Consider the following 16,995-nt stretch of genomic DNA (forward strand, 5'->3'; position numbering starts at 1 on the left):
TGTTGTGATTGAATTGATGAATTAATTCTTGTATCATGATTAATTGTTGTAGAGTGGAGGAGAGAATACGAATCATCAATATATGCATATATGTGTGTAATGTAGCCGTGTATAGCCCCCAAATGTTTAGCAAAGAATGAATTAATATCGCTTAGCGTCGTAATGGTTATTGTGATGACTTTTGTGTTGGAAATGAGAGTTATATGTCCCAAAATTGATATGGTAAATGTGCGGACTGATTTGGAGAACTTTGTGCATTTAATGCAATCTTTATATATGAGGACCATTAACATATGTATATGTGTAGTGTGGACGAATGTGAGTCCTATAATATGCCGAAGATCGCATTAATATCGCTTAGCGTTTTAATTGTCGTTGTTATGAATTCTAGTTTGGAAATGAGCAATTAATAACTCAAGATTGATGTTGAGATTTTGTGGGCTGATTTGAGTATTATTGTGCGGTTGATGTAATTCGTATATTTTATGAGAATGATATCGTTATATTGTGGATTGTGATACAAAACATAACTTCAAAATAAGGAATGTGAAAAAGGGGGGGGGGGGGGGACTGCTCACGGTTTAGGGGGCTGTTTTCGGCCACTTTTGGAGCAAATTGTTGGATGGTTGGAAACATTATATGAATTGTTTAGAATGTTCTTGAATGTTGTTGGTATGGGTTTGGGTTAATAATCGAATGTACGAACGATATTGTGGCTTGAAAGTAAGCCATTGAATTGAATGATTGGAAAGTTGTCGAATGGTGTAAAAGAGAGCTACTATTATTATTTTGCCTTTAGAATTGATTATCGATGTTACTAGGTTGGTTATTGTGGTTGTTGTTGTTGATTTTGAGCGAGTTAAATTCTCGGGTTGGCCTATTTACAGGGGAAATGCTGCCGAATTTTCTGTAGAATTTAATGAATAGTTGGAATGAATGGCTTAAGTGCCCTTAGCTAATGTTTGGTGTTCGTTGGCGTATTTGTAGACCTTGGGGAGCCCGAGGCGTAGATTGGGATTTACTTTAGATTGGCTATCTTGGAGTGCGTACGAGGTATGTAAAGCAACCTTCTTTCTTTTGGCATGCCTTAGTTTTACATAGGCTAGATTAGAGCCTTAAGGAAATTCCAAATCCGAAATCCGAGCATGATATGATCTATATATATTCCTTGGCACCCTTACGTATGATTTGATGAAATATGAACCATTATGTTTTTAAAAGAAATGATTTCCAAACTTGTACAAAAAGGTTTCACTTTAATGAATTTCGTAATTTTTGAATGCCATATCTTTCGCATAAGGGCTCGGATTGTTCCAACTTTTTCATAAGAGTTTGCATGATGGATAATGAGTATGTTTTCCATAAGCGGGCCTGATTCGGGTCGATACCCGTCCGTGGGTTCCGCGACCTTCCTTTATGTAATTCGGAGAATCTTTGAAAGAATTTGGTATGACCATTATTCCGATTTCAAATATGATCATTTTACTTATGTTTGAAGTTATGATAATGATTTTTTGCATATGACTACTCACGACTCTATTCGTGCATTCTGTTATTCCTTTCGCCGAGTCCCGGGCCGGTTCTGTTGTCTTGCGCATTTTGATATACTCCGGAGTTATGCTGTGTTTATGGTTCACCGAGCTACTCGCAAAAGAGGGTCGGGCTCCACCTATATTTAGTGTTATGCTGTGTATGGTGTTATGTTGTGATGTGATATGTGACGGGGATACGGAGATTTGAGACTTTCTGGTGTTATGCTGTGTTATGGCGCCATCGACGGGTGGGCGACCATATTCTTCTGTACCCGATGCATGACTTACATGTTTTTGAAAGTAAACAAATTTTGATATGTGGATTTGCACTTATGTTTGATACTTCCATTTCGTTATATCTCAGATTTGCTTTCTGTACATTCTGTTTTGCACTCAGTACATATTTCGTACTGACCCCCTTTCTTCGGGGGCTGCGTTTCATGCCCGCAGGTACAGACGCACAGTTTGGTGATCCACCAGTTTAGGACACCCACTTCTGCTGTTGGAGTGCTCTTCTCATTTCAGAGCATACACTTTTGGTATATATATTTTGTTCACTGTGTATGTGTATATTCGATCAGGGGTACGGCGGGGCCCTGTCCCGCCCTATGTTTCTGTTGGTCTGTTTAGAGGTCTGTAGACGTATTTGTGGGTGTGTGTGCCTACTTCTGTACAGTTGTGTTTATATGATTCTACTCGTTATGGCAGCCTCGTCGGCGTGCATTTTGTATATGCGTTTTGGGCCGTTGTGCCATTTGATAGCCTTGTCGGCTTTTGATACATTTGACAGCCTTGCCGGCTTTTTGATATATATATATATATATATGTATATGTTCGCACATGGTTGCGTTGAAATGTGTCTGATACAGTTTGATATGGTTTGAAACGACATATAGTATTTATGGCCGCATATGCTATTTGGATGTGATCAGATATGGATAGGTATGTCAGGGTGCCCAAGTAGGGCACTAGTCACGGCCTACGGGGTTGGGTCGTGACAACACGCTTGAGCATGTGATCCTCTACGATGTCCAGGTGTATCAATGGACACCGCGACCTCCAAACCCCCTGACCTGCCCTACAGAAGGGGGGGGGGGGGAACCATCTAATATAGCAGCGTACGACGTCTATATAAATAGCTGCATAACTGTTACACCTCGGAAATTTCCAATCTTGTACAGTGAATAGACTAACGAAGAATACGAGTATACGATGTTTTAATCAGAGGGGAATGACGTTTGACGACCCTAAGTAAGATTTCAAAAGAAATAGGAATAAGAGATAGGTTATGCTCCACAATGAATAATTATAGGTTCTGAAGATGTGAAAGTTGCAGATTTGCACTTCGGCCCACTCGATCGTAAAATGAAATACAGACCGTAAAGTGATATACGGCCCGTAAACTACCATGCTGTATTTCAACTTACAAAACTTCAACTTTCTGCCAGAGACTTAAATGGTTAAATACGACTTGAAATACGGACCGTAAACTGAAATATAGCCCGTAAACTGAGTCGTAAACCACCATGTCCTCAGCCTGACTTTCTGGTTCTGTTATGCTTAAATACGCCCACAGAATACGGGTCGTAAACCGAAATACGGACTGTAAACTAGGTTTACGACCACTGTGCACTTCAACTACTATTCATTTCGGATCAGATTTAAAGTCATTAAAAAGGAGACCCAAGCTCATTAATTCATTTCATTTCCACGATACTCCTCTCTAGAAACCTCTAGAACATTCTCCACTCTTCATCTACAAGGAAATCAAAGATCAATATCAAGAATCCAAGTGAATCAAGTGTATGAAACTCATTAAAGTTCATCCAAGTTAAGAAATTTCAAGAGAAGCAAACTAGGGTTTTGGTGCAAGAAGGGTAATACCACTCAAGGCTTGTTCCTACAACATCTAAGGTAAGTTCTATGGCATTTACATGTTATTTAGGGTATGGAAGAGCTGAAACACTTGGATTATAGAAGGATGTAAGAAATTGGTCATGAAAGTGTGAATAGTATCAATGTTGAGTAAAGGTTTGAATTTAGCCGTGATCATTGATAATTTGTGATTATAAAAATGTTATGAATGACATTTAGAACATGGAATAAGTATCCTATGTGAGAAAAATGCAACGATGAACCATGACCATGATTATGGAGAAATTGAAGACAAATTGTGAAATACGGATATTGTAAAGGAAAGATGAGTGTTGTCTATCATATTGAGAATGTTGTTATGAACGTTTGAGAGTTGATATAGAATATGGGAAGAGTTGCATAAACGAAAGGAAATGTTGTCCAATTTTCTCTAGCGTTAGTAAGCTGTCTTTATAATCGCTAGCTAATGTCGATACAAATTCTCTTGAAGGTAGAACGTACGCACTAAAGGAGAACAAGCAAGCGATAGATTAGTAAACGACAAAGGTATGTGAGGCTAATCCTTTCTTTGTAATGGCATGAATCCTATAGCATGACTCTTTTTCCTCTTCATGAGTTCCTATATCCCAGAAAGCGAAAAGCCTATGTCTATGAATAGCTATATAAGATAAGAGACATGTTATGAGCCCTATAATGATGGTGACGAGTTAAAGCATAAAGATTCTAAAATGTATGATATGATGATCCTATAATGATAATGATGTTATTTATTGCTCACACTCACCTTATACGTTAGTTCTTTCAAGGTGAGGCAGAATGTCAAAGAATGTTCCATAATGAAATCGGGGATCACGACCTTACGTCACCCCGATAAAGTGTAGTTGTTCTTGAGCCCTATACATGTACTATGACAAACATATTATGATAAGTATATTATGATAAGCATACTATGATGAGCATGTATGATGATGATATAACACCGCGCCTAGATGGCCCGGCAGTCACCGCTAAGGCGGGCAGCGTATACACCATGGCTAGATGGCATGGGAAGACACCACTAGTGGGCGGCATGAGATGGTACCCCGGACGCGGGAGGCCTGGACGCAGGCTAATGTTATGATTATCACACCGTACCTATATGGACGGGCAACTTATACATTTATGCATACACGACATGATGATGATTATGAGTAAGCCAGCATGCATTACTTCCTTTGTACTTGACAGTCAGATATAGATGTTCCATATTGATATTTTTTTTATATCATTGTCTTATTTCGTTGTTTATGCCTCTCATACTCAGTACAATGTTCGTACTGACGTCCGTTTTCTTTGGACGCTGTGTTCATGCCCACAGGTAGACAGGGAGGTGAGCTTGATTCTGATTCGTAGAAGCTAGTAGCTGATTGAGAGCACTCCATTGTTCGGAGGTGCTTATGATGATTCTTTTGTGTATATTCGTGTATATGTATTTTGGGCATGACGGGGTCTTGTCCCGTCCTTATGTTTAGCATTCCAGTAGAGGCTCGTAGATACGCAATGTGGGTTAGATGGTCTCACGAGAGATTATTATGTATATTTATTATTTTGATGACCGAGAGGCATATGTATGTAAAAGTATTTATGTTTCCATATGAAATATGATTTTCCTACAATTTGAGTATAAATGTGATAAAAGAGCTAAATGAGCATGATGAGAAATAGAACGAGCGATGCTCGGTGGTTAGCCCCGGGTACCCGTCGCGGCCCCTGGCTCGGTCGTGACAATAACATATAAATACAAATCAGTGATCACCAAGTAGAAAAGACGTTTCATTAAATTATTACTGTAAATTTAAATAGTTTTACCGCATCGTCCGTCATGTGATCAAGCTAGTCCCGCAATGGAAGAATACTGTGGTGTGTATCCACGTCCCGGTCAAAACCCGATGTCCACCTCCTTGCATAAGGCATGTCAATCTTGAGGTGATGCCTAGGTACGGGCTGAAAAGGCAGCATCCTCTCCCAAACCCATAACTGTAAGCGGTATTAGAAAATACGATTTTTTAGTCGTCCTTACAAGAGGTTTGTTGACATTAAAGGAACGCACACTTAAAATATTACCTGGAGAAGAGCAAAAAATCCACATACATCTCTGACAGCACCAATAGACGCTCGGCACAGACATCTGTAAAGATACGCCAAAACAGCACCGCCCCAGCTGTAGTCTCCCAAGCGGTTCAGATGCTCCAAGAAAACCAAGTAACGTAAACTGAAAAAGGCACCCGATGAATTCGGGAACAAGATGCCCCCGAATATACTAAGCAGGTACAAACGGGCATGACGATCAACATCATCCTGCGGGGTGCGGTCCACAACCGGATCCAGATCCTCCAAATAAGTGCAGAGTTCACTAATCTGAACCGGACTCTGTCCCGATATCTGGGCCGCGGCATCAGGCACGAAGTGGGTGAGCCTAGTCAACTCTGTCACCCACGTCTGACCATGAGGAGGCTCATACCGAGTGTACAGTGGCTCTCTATCTACCCGCAATCCAAAGAGGACCTCCACATCCTGAAATGTAATCGTGGCCTCACCAGTACAAAGATGGAAGGTATGTGTCTCTGGCCTCCACCGCTTAACCATGGCCGTGATGAGCGCCCAATCATACTGTACCCGACCAACGGACACGCAATGGTAGATGCCGCCCCGAAACAATATCTCCAACACGCGAGGGTGTGGGGGGTGCTCGCGTAAAAGAGCCCACGCTCTCTGCAGCCTACGGGGACGGAGCCTAGTAGATATTCCTATAGTACCGGCCCATAATAACTCTGACCTATGATTGTCTTGCAAAGACAATACTGATCTATCAGCGGGCCCCGGGTGAACAGCAGCCCTGGGTGATCATCAGGCCCCGGGTGAGCATCGGGCGCCGGGGGAACATCGGGCCCAGGGGGAACATTCAGATCCATGAAAGAGTCCGGTCTGTACAAACTAAATTAGTCATTATTCTTGAAATGAAAGATAAATTATATTAAATAATTAATAATTTGTAGGGAATATGTGAATTATGTAGTATTATATCTTGTGAATAATTAACATGGGATATGCAGTAAATTTAATATGTGATAGTAAGGACACATATGTGATGGCAAAGATTTTTAAGTTAATTACTTTTGAATTATGTGATGGCAAAGACTTGTTAAGTTAATTAGTTTGGGAATCGAAATTCAGCAGTATTATTTGTTTGGAACTCTATTTTGAATACGTGATATATTTTTAGTTGACCAAATAGCCAACACAACTACGATAAAATTAAACTAAAAGAGTATATTTGTCGACCACATATTTTCCTACAAACTTTACATTTTTTTCGTTAGCTTATGTATTTATGAAAAGAAGAACTTTAAATATTCTTTTTAAGATAATCTTTTTTTTTATTTAACATATATATTCACGCTTTTAAAATTATGTAGATTAACATTTCATAATCATTTACAACTTGTTTGGATGGTTGTTACCTATTGTATTATATTATGTTGTTAGTTTAAATAAAATGTTTGCTTTGATTGTTACTTTAATTTTATTATTATGTAACGACGAAAGGTCCTATTTTATGTAACCACTGATTTGGTCCTATACAACACAACTCAATACGATAAATGTCAAAACAATACATAACAATCATCCAAACAAAGTGTTAACAACATAATAATTCATTACCAATCAACTTCTTTCAATTCATAAAGAATATTTAACAAATAATCAATTAACAAAATAATAATTCATTAACAATTCATAAATAATTAAAAAATTAACAACTCATAAACATATAACAAATTAACAATTCATAAACATTTAACAAATTAACAATTCATAAACATTTAACAAATAATGAATTAAACAAAAAAAAAAAAAAAGGGAACAGTGTCAAAAGCCACTGCCCAGCCCGATCAAACAAAAAAAAAACAATTTTTTTTTTTTTTTTTTGGAAATTAACGACGATTAAATGTTAAACATGCATGCAATATAATGTATATAACAAAATAATAACAAAAGTTCATAGTAAAAAACCTTAATCGAAGATTTTTTGTAGAGTTATTTTAATCGAGTTGTACGCCGCTTTTTCTCAAAATTCGAACTTAGAATCTTGCTCCTTGACTTGAATATACCGAGAATCTAAACTTTCCGGTCGAAATTTAATAGAAAACGACGTTTTTTGGATGTGGGGACCACCTTGGCTCGCCTCCAATGGCGTTTTCAAATTTTGTTTTGCCACTGGAGGGACCAGTGGTGGAACCCGATGGGGTTTTAGTGGGGTGATATAGTGCAGTATTTTACTGCGCTATAGGTGAGAGAAAAAGTCCTATAGCTCTGTATTTTACTGCGTTATAGGTGAGAGAGACTTTTGTATAACGCAGTAAAATACTGCGCTATAGCACTTAACGGCTCCGTCTCCGTGAAGTGTTATAGCACGGTATTTTACTGCGCTAAAAATACTCTGATAACTTTTTTTTTGTTGGGATATTTTGGTTCAAAATGATTTTTTTTGGGGCATTTTGGTTCCGGACTCTCTTTTGGCCTCGTCATTTGTAAATATTTCTTATATTAAAGAATAAGAAACTACGGGGGAGATTTATTAGGGAAGGAAAAAAATTGTCGAATTTGTTGAAAAGATTAAAAGGGTTGAAACATTTTGGGAGTTCAAGAAAGTGTTTGTTGGATTTTGATGAGGAAAAGAATCTGTGGAAGTTCAGTGATGATTGTTGTTGGTAATGGAGAGTGAGAATGAGAGATCTTTGGTACCTAGTGACAGTTTCATGTTTCTGTTTTGTGTTTAAATTTGCATTATTGGTACTTTGTGTTTTTGGAAGGTCTCTTTTGGCCTCGTAATTTGGAATTATTTCTCATATTCTTTGGTTTCTCTTCCTTTTTTCCCACTTTTTGTAATTGTGCCGTGTGATTTTTACCAACTCAAATAATGAAACAAAGTTCGGAATGACCACCCTGTCTCAATTTATGTGATATTCTTTCATTTTTCGTTAGTACCAAATAAAGGACAAATTTTTATATTTAGTAATCATTAAACTTTAAATATCAATTTTACGCTTTAATGAGATGATTTATAGCCACACAAATATGTATGACTCATTTTATATCACAAATTTCAAAATTGTTATTTTATTCTAAACTCCATGCCGATCAAACACCTTACACAAATTGGGATGGAGGGAGTAATGGGAGAAAAAAGGCTCTTTCTGTTTTCCCCTTTATGTTAAGCGATATATGCTCTCCAATTGGAGTCAAATATAAATCGTAGCCTACCTCAAAGTCGAGCGGGCGCAACGAACTCTCAAGCCAAATGTTTTACCCTTCCAAAGTGCTTCCGAATGATCGAAGTCTAAGAAACATAATTTTTATGTCAAAATACGAACCTAGGAATACTCAATAAACCGTAAAAGGATTCGGGTCAAAAAGTCAACCCAGAAACCCAAACACCGAAAGTCAAAAAGGATAAAAAGGTAAATTATCGTGAAATTGAACTTCCTGTGACTTTTACTAACTCGAGTAGTAAATCAATGTCCACAAAAATAATAATGGGAAAAAGGTTTATAGCATCAATTCATGGTAAGTGGTATCATATGATTTATTTTCAAATTTTGAACATAATTTCATATAAACTTAAAACTCAAAATCTTAATACCACCTTATTATACGCTTATTAGCGACTACGTTGACACGTATACCATTATACTTTATCACCTTGTTATACGCTTATTAGCGACTACGTTGACACGTATACCATTATACTTTGCCCTTCTACTTTTGTAAATACTGAAAGTGAAAAAAGTTAGATTGTTCCATCTCTTTTGACTACCTATGTTTTGTCTGGTGGACTAAATGAATGAGATAAGCAAAACGAAAATGTTTGGTTCAATTGTTTTTGGCTTAATACCTAGATGGACCCTTAAACTTGACATGTTTTGTAAGATAGGCATATAAACTTACAAGGTGACCAGATAGACACTTAAACTTACTCAAAGTGTATTTTTCAAGTTTTCCAGTTGTTTTGAAAATAAAAACTATATTTTTCAAACACTCACAATTTTCATGGCCAAACAAGCCCTAAATATATCACAAAATATTTTTTTTAAAATGCAAAAATAAGGCAAACGCATATACATGAGACTATAAATGTGCACTTAAACCAATAAATACTCGCTAATCGCAATTTTGCAGCTTTCAATTAACTCGGATTTTTTTTTACACTTGAATAATTAAAAAACAATAACTTTAACCAATAAAAATCCTTAAAAAAAGAAATTTCAAATTAAGAAATTTATTTTTTTTAAGGATTTTCTTCTCGGCTTTACAGTTTTCTTAATTTGAAATTTCTTTTTTTAAGGATTTTTATTGGTTAAAGTTATTGTTTTTTAATTATTCAAGTGTAAAAAAAAAAACCGAGTTAATTGAAAGCTGCAAAATTGCGATTAGCGAGTATTTATTGGTTTAAGTGCACATTTATAGTCTCATGTATATGCGTTTGCCTTATTTTTGCATTTTAAAAAAAATTATTTTGTGATATATTTAGGGCTTGTTTGGCCATGAAAATTGTGAGTGTTTGAAAAATATAGTTTTTGTTTTCAAAACAACTGGAAAACTTGAAAAATACACTTTGAGTAAGTTTAAGTGTCTATCTGGTCACCTTGTAAGTTTATATGCCTATCTTACAAAACATGCCAAGTTTAAGGGTCCATCTAGGTATTAAGCCATTGTTTTTCTATTTCTTTTCCTCATAAATAGAAAAAATTGCAAGATTAGTTCTTTCGAATACTTGAAAATCTTTCCCAAAATTAAGGATGCTTTTTTTTTTTTTTTTTTCACTCACCTATTCTAAAGAAGGGGTGCCAGGATGGATTGGTGTGATTCCTCTACCCTAAGACACCATATCGGAAGGGTAGGATATACTAAGACCTTACCTCTACCTTTGTGGGGTAGGGAGGCTGTTTACGAATAGACCCTCGGCTCAAAAGAAACGTAGTCAATGCAGGATTGCAAGAAAAATAAGACAACAAAATATCAAGACACAGAACAAATGAAGTAACACATAATAATACACACATAAAGATAATGATCTACGCGACACCAAAATAATACTACTAAGAAGAGCAGATGGAAAGGCTTTTTGATGGATACAAATTTGCATATTTGCTTTGTAAATACCAAAGTTGAAAAGTACTTTGATATTGCTGGAGAAGAATTAATTTGTTTTTTCTGTACAGACAAATTTTAGCATTTTAAGAATGCTAATTTCAGTTTAAGTTCTTGAAAGGTAATTAGGCTAATTATCTCCCTCATTCCATCATGGAAACAAAGCAAACCAAACTGCAAAGTAGACACTTTTTGCAAATGAACATTTCAAGTTATAGCCTTTAGAAAATAGACCCATAACTGCGCAGATAAAAACTGGTCTGACAATTCTAGGCTGAATACATTAACAGCTCCTTAAACTTGTCAGCAAATTTTATTTTGTTTATAATTACAGATGGCAATCCAAAAATGATCATATCATCTAAACGATCTAGTCCTTAAGCATCTCGAAAAGCTAGCCCAGATATAAAAACCAAATAACTCTATACAGATAACTGAAACCAAAGATGGTGTTTCTATTCATCAAAACTGACTCCACGCTCTCAAGTTACTCGAGAAATAAGTACCAAAAAGAAATGGTGTCTCTTGAAATGTGCTCATCTTCTTCTTGCTCCTCTACTCCCCTGAGGTAACCAGAAATGATACAACCAAAATCACAACTTGTTAAAATAAGAAGCACACATTAGGGAGCTTACATATGGAATTTCATCATCAACTTAGTTGTACAAACGTTTTTGGTTCATTGAGATTCCTATTACTCTGTAAAAAGTAAAAACACGGCTAAGAGCCCGTTTGGATTGGCTTATAAGTTGGCTTATAAGCTGTTTTCAGCTTTTTTGAGTGTTTGGCTGGCCAGCTTAAAGTCATTTTATGCTTAAAATAAGCTCAAAAAAATAATTGAACCCATTTGACTTAGTTTATCTAAAGCAGCTTATAAGCTGAAAACAGCTTATAAGCCAAAAAAAATAAGTTGGACTACCCCAACTTATTTTTTTCAGCTTATAAGCTGCAAACAGCTTTAAGCTGTAAGCCAATCCAAACGGGCTCTAAGAATGTAGTGGAGCATACTGAATGAAAGCTAATATATGAGATTAATCAAGAAGAAGCGGTTGTATGCGTTGAAGTTAGGGAAGACCATGATATCAGAGGAACACTTGTCCAGTTATTCATGACTCTGAAATCAACCAAATCACTGAAAGTTCATACATCAGTTTTAAGGCCCTGTTTGGGAGTGCAGTAACTTTTAGATTAGTAATTTTTCTAACACTGGTATGACACTTTGATAAATGTATAACACTTCAACTTTAATATGCAAAATTCACCTCAAATGTAACTTAAACACACTAATGTGATAGTGAGCAAACTGTGTTGTGAAATGTGCTCAATTTTAGGCCCAAAAGCATTTTCAAAAGCTACAAAGCTGAGATTCCACAAACTAAAATAAATGTTGGCAAAAAACTTAAAAAGTCTTCTTAGTACTGAAAGAATTTATATCTCAAATGCATCGTATTGTCAAATAGCCTAATTTAAGACATTCTTTGTTTGATATTGAAGTTAAATATTCTTTGTCGATAGTAAGATTCAAAGTTAAAATCATTTCAAATCTCTTGAAATGTGTGTGGGGCTGGGAAGAGAAAGGTATAAAATATATTTCATTTTGGTTTCCAAATGATTTAGCATTCTAAACTTTATTGTGTCCATTTCAGGGACATCTTAAAAGTTAGTATATTTTTCCACATTGCTCAGATTCATTCGTGGGACCTGAAAATCTAAATTAATGAAAAAGAATGAATGATGCGCCACGGAGATAACTTGTCGACAACAGAGAAAGGAATAAATGATGTATCATGGAGATAACTTGGTGACAACACTGACATAAACTATCACATACAATATCTCATAGCATTCTCAAAGAACAACATGAGCACAGTATCTAACAGAATCTCCAAGCCTTTAGAAACTAAAATTAGATAAATGAACTAACTCGCTAAAGGTAAACAACCCTTACCATCACATTTAGGTGACACCACCGAGTCAGTTGCTGCAACAGTTCCAGCTGAATACTTCTTAGAGAACAGAAGACCATCAAATAATAATCATTGAGAGTAATTCATGAAGGGAGTAAATTCACACGCTCACCTCATCTTTCAATTGCATTTGTTAATTCCCTCTTTTCTTGATCTAAAATGGCTGTCTTCTTTGATTTGTTCTGAATAACTAAGATAAGGACCCGATCACAAGCAAAGATTGGGGAGAACTTCCTCAACATATGAGAAATGAGAATCTCAAAGGTACAGCCAATCACCTCTCAGCTTCTAACTTTAATAGTACCTCTTAAAGGACCTCTATCTAATCTTATTCGTATATTATAAGCATATCCAATCTACTTCCACATGCCTCTAAGAACCATGATACATCCAATCACCTCTCAGCTTGTAACTTTAACATTAAATTCTTGAAGGACGACCTTTATCTAATTTGCTTCATGTTCTAAAAGCATACCAGAATCTGAGTCTATACCAGAGTACTCCTCTTCTGGACCTTGGTTAGTGTCTTTATATAACCCTCTACTACGATCTAGAAAACCTTGTTTCATCATGTTTGCAAATTTCTCCCTTATATGAACAACAGGATGCTTCTCAATCAGTTTATTGCGATCATAAGCCTCTCTAAGGACGATAGTCTGTGTGTCACCCTTCATAGAAAGGTAAAAAATCCCCGGATGCCGCTCAAAGACCTTTGTGAACTTCTGAGGAAATTGCAATGGCTTACGAAGATTGCTAACATTTTGCCTCTCTGTTTTCTTTTGTAAGGTGAGATGCAAAAGCTCATGAAACACTCCAACTATCCTCTTCTCTGACACATCTGTCCTTGGGTCCAAATGAGAGGCATCTACATAAGGAGAAGTATAAGGCAGCTTTTGCCATTCCTCCAACCATTCCATGCATTTTCTCTTTAACCCGAAACCCCGGGTGAATCCAATAGGAAACATCAAGGTTCCGTTTTCCTTTGCAGAATTTGCCTCCAAATGGGAAACAGCTAATTTGTTATCCCATGCTAAAAGCTTCAGACCGGCACGACCATCAGGAAGGTCCACCAACTTAAACAGCTCAGGATATTTTATTATCAATGAACTGCCACAATCATGTGGTAAGCCTAAATCCCATTTTAGCTGATCAACTGTCTGAAGAGGAAGCATCGTCTTGTTGGTCATCATCAAAAGCTTTCTCAACCTATTAACAATATCCGTGCTGCACTGGCGGAGAATATTAACTTCTTCATGATTAAACTCTAAGGCCTCGGGAGTTAATTTGAACCACGGAACAGGAGTGCCAGCACTATCAGGACAAGAAAATTCCTCAAAAATATTTGGGTATCGCCTAAGGAAAGTGGAGACTTTCAGGTCATGAGGGAGCCCAAGCTGGCCACGCCTGGTTTGGAGATGGTAAATAGGAAGACCAGAACTGGAATTTTTTGCAATGATCGAAACTAGTGTAGATCCCGCCTTTAGTTCTCTACTTCCAGCTACTACACCGTCCAAGACTCTATCTTTAACCCATTTTAGCTTTACATTCACAAGAGTACGCTTCTGATGGTAATTCAATATCGAAACAGTGCAACCTTCTTTTACCCTCCTCAGCATTTCAGTACAAGGCTATCTTCCTCTTATCCACCCAAGTTATGCTAAAATCCTCTATATATAGAAGATTCTACCATCTGGAGAATAGATTAAAAATTCTTATCCAAATTAGAATCAATCGATCAAAGGGCCCTTAAAGATTACCGATTTGGCTTTCACCAATCTGGAAATCATCAAAGGCTTCTTTTCAAGTCCAAGTGCTCCTCCACACTTTTCTTTGGATTGCTTAGACAATTTCGGGGTACAGAGTTGCCAGACGCTGGAAATAGTACAATCAGATGACTGATCACTCAACCACAAAATGTCCTGGAAGCCTGGAACTTCCCAAGTGAAAGAAAATATTTACTCTATGTCCTCTTTTTCCCTCCAAAAGTCAATCTGAAGTGAACAAAAAATAAGAAACACTTAGTCAAATGTTAATTATGCTTAATAATTCTGAACTTGAAAAAGAAGAATAGTAGGAGCAGACCAAACTAATAGAATTCCACCAAATTAAAAGAAACCACCCAAATGTCATTTTCTTATTAACATCAATGCTAATTAATGACACTAACAACTTTTCAAGCATCGTGGTGCTAATGAGAACTATATTGTGCTAAGATTATGCAAACTGGATATGACCTACTAGGAGAACCAGATAGTTGTCTGCTTTCATCTCCTCCGCTCCCCCTTGTCTACAACCCAACACATCAAAGTTTGTTCGTGCATATGGTTGTCCCCGCAACAGTCAGTTTTATGTTACAAATGCTTGTGACAAGCAAAACAAAGCAAACTTTCAAAGTTCATTTTGGCTCCACTTGAGAATCCCTAAGGCAGCTTTCATAGTGAGGCTAGCACCTAGCAGTTCAAGAAAAAACTTCAGTCTTGACAGATTCAAATATTGACACATAATTCACTTTGTTGTTTGTGTACTACATGCTTCGCCCAAAATTTCTCTTTTTTTTTATGATGGTGGTGTTGGGGGCCGCGCACCTAGACTAAACCTAACTTGCGCGGACTCTCCACTTTCGTTGCCGCACCCGTGTCGGATTCTCCAAAAATGCACTACTTTTGGAGTATCCAACACGCACCCGACGATATTTTTGAAGAGTCCGTGCAACATAGGACTAAACAGTGTTGTCTTTGTTTGATATCTAGGAGAAATGCCTTTTTCTACCTTTCCAGTACTAATTTTTGTATCATGGAATAAATAGACTACTCCCTCTCCCAAAATAAGTGTGCTACTCTCTATTTTAACTTGTGTCAACTTTCCTTGATGTAAAGTTTCTTCAGCTACAACATTCAATAGTTCTACAGAAAGAATACCCCATTGACAAACTATTATTACATTAGAGAAGGTTCAAATTTTCGAAATGTTAATTTTTTTTTTTTTACACTTTTAACCTCTTCGATTAATACAATAAAAAATCACCTTTACCTATCTTTAAGCGTTTGGACACATAAATTTGGGGAAAAGAGGTGCAGTGTGCCTGCAATCATGTAAAACATAGCAATTGTATAGTTCTTCTCACATATCTGTTTTTCTAATAATCAAAAGTTACTGTGTTGGAGTGAGGTGCAGATTTCTATCTCCTAAGAACGTTGCAGATACACATAACTTGCCGGAAAAATTATAATTAAATACAGCCAATTCCTACAGAAGCCTTAGTTACACCTAACAGTTTCAGTCCAATGAGGGCTCGAAGCCTCAAGAAAGGTACAACCCAAAGTCCATAGATGACATATATATATATATATATATATATATATATATATATATATATACACACAAGGGAAGAAGAGCAAGTGGACTGACCTCGATTACCATTGAACCCAACACAGCAACATCTGAGAAGAATGACACCTGAGTGGCAATAGTCTCGTTTTCTTTTAGGCCAAATCAACTAGTGTGTTAGAGACGGGTAAAGCCTATATATATCAAAACATATTACTTTCCTTTTTAGCTGTGATTTTTTTTTTTTTTAATGGAATAATTTATAATCACACAAGTATATATGATTTGTTTTAGAATGTAATTTTGAAAAATATTTTTTTCTTAAATTTCGTGTCTAATTAAAATTATATCACATAAATTGAGACAGATGGAGTATTAATCCCTTATTTCACTTTTAGTTGTTCACTATATTAAAATAAATTTTTAATTTTACTTGTTCATTTTAAGATATCAAGAGAGTTTTTTTTTTTATATATTTTATCCTTAACATTAATTACTCATTCCTCAAATATACAATTAATATGAATGATACGATAAAATGCATTTATTATTTTTTAAGAAGAGTACAAAGATAATTTTAGATAAGTAAAAGTAAACTGAGGAAGTCGTTGGATGAGTGGATACTGGATGGTAGATGATTATAAGAAAAATATAGAAAACCAAAACATAATGATAGTGGGGAAGTTCACAAATAGCCAATTTCGGGACTCCGGTTTAAGGCATAGTCGAGGTTTATAAATTTTTCAAATTTAGCCATTTCAAAAGTAACTTCAAACTACAAGTCTGAAGTTCTAAAAACTTTAGTACATGTCTGAAGTTTGGTTTACCAAAATCTAATTTCAAATATGTCTGCAGTTTGGCATGGCTATCGCAAACTTCAAACACGTATTCTGAAGTTTGAACTACGAAACCTAATTTCAAACTCAAAGACATTAATACTATGCGACTAAAAGTTGTTTATATAACCGATCTTCATCCCTACCACTGTTTTCAATTTTTCCAACAACAACCTGATTTACACTCGCTTTCATATTCGACATTCAAGACCCACTAGTTTGTAACAATGGTAATTTTCAGATGATGCTTTCATTTAATTCTCCAAG

General features: G+C 36.3%; 1 protein-coding gene across 4 annotated transcripts; it reads right to left on the reverse strand.

Annotated features, from left to right (window-relative positions):
• Positions 1 to 10,865: 10,865 nt before the first annotated feature.
• Positions 10,866 to 16,117, reverse strand: LOC132626988 (protein WHAT'S THIS FACTOR 9, mitochondrial). Of its 4 annotated transcripts, none has more exons than XM_060342028.1 (4): positions 15,974 to 16,117; positions 12,678 to 14,556; positions 12,547 to 12,601; positions 10,866 to 11,161 (listed from the first exon to the last, which is right to left on the reverse strand). In XM_060342028.1, exon 2 carries the CDS (start codon positions 14,179 to 14,181, stop codon positions 13,012 to 13,014), a length of 1,170 nt encoding a protein of 389 aa, XP_060198011.1. In that variant the 5' UTR covers positions 14,182 to 14,556; positions 15,974 to 16,117; the 3' UTR covers positions 10,866 to 11,161; positions 12,547 to 12,601; positions 12,678 to 13,011. The 4 variants fall into 4 exon arrangements, with proteins under 4 accessions (XP_060198011.1, XP_060198010.1, XP_060198009.1 ...); XM_060342027.1 differs by adding an exon at positions 14,804 to 15,015 and having other exon boundaries at positions 12,547 to 14,556; positions 15,974 to 16,082; XM_060342026.1 differs by adding an exon at positions 14,800 to 15,015 and having other exon boundaries at positions 12,547 to 14,556; positions 15,974 to 16,082.
• Positions 16,118 to 16,995: the final 878 nt, after the last annotated feature.

This window comes from Lycium barbarum, chromosome 2, assembly GCF_019175385.1.
Source record: "Lycium barbarum isolate Lr01 chromosome 2, ASM1917538v2, whole genome shotgun sequence".
Classification (NCBI taxonomy): Eukaryota; Viridiplantae; Streptophyta; class Magnoliopsida; order Solanales; family Solanaceae; genus Lycium; species Lycium barbarum.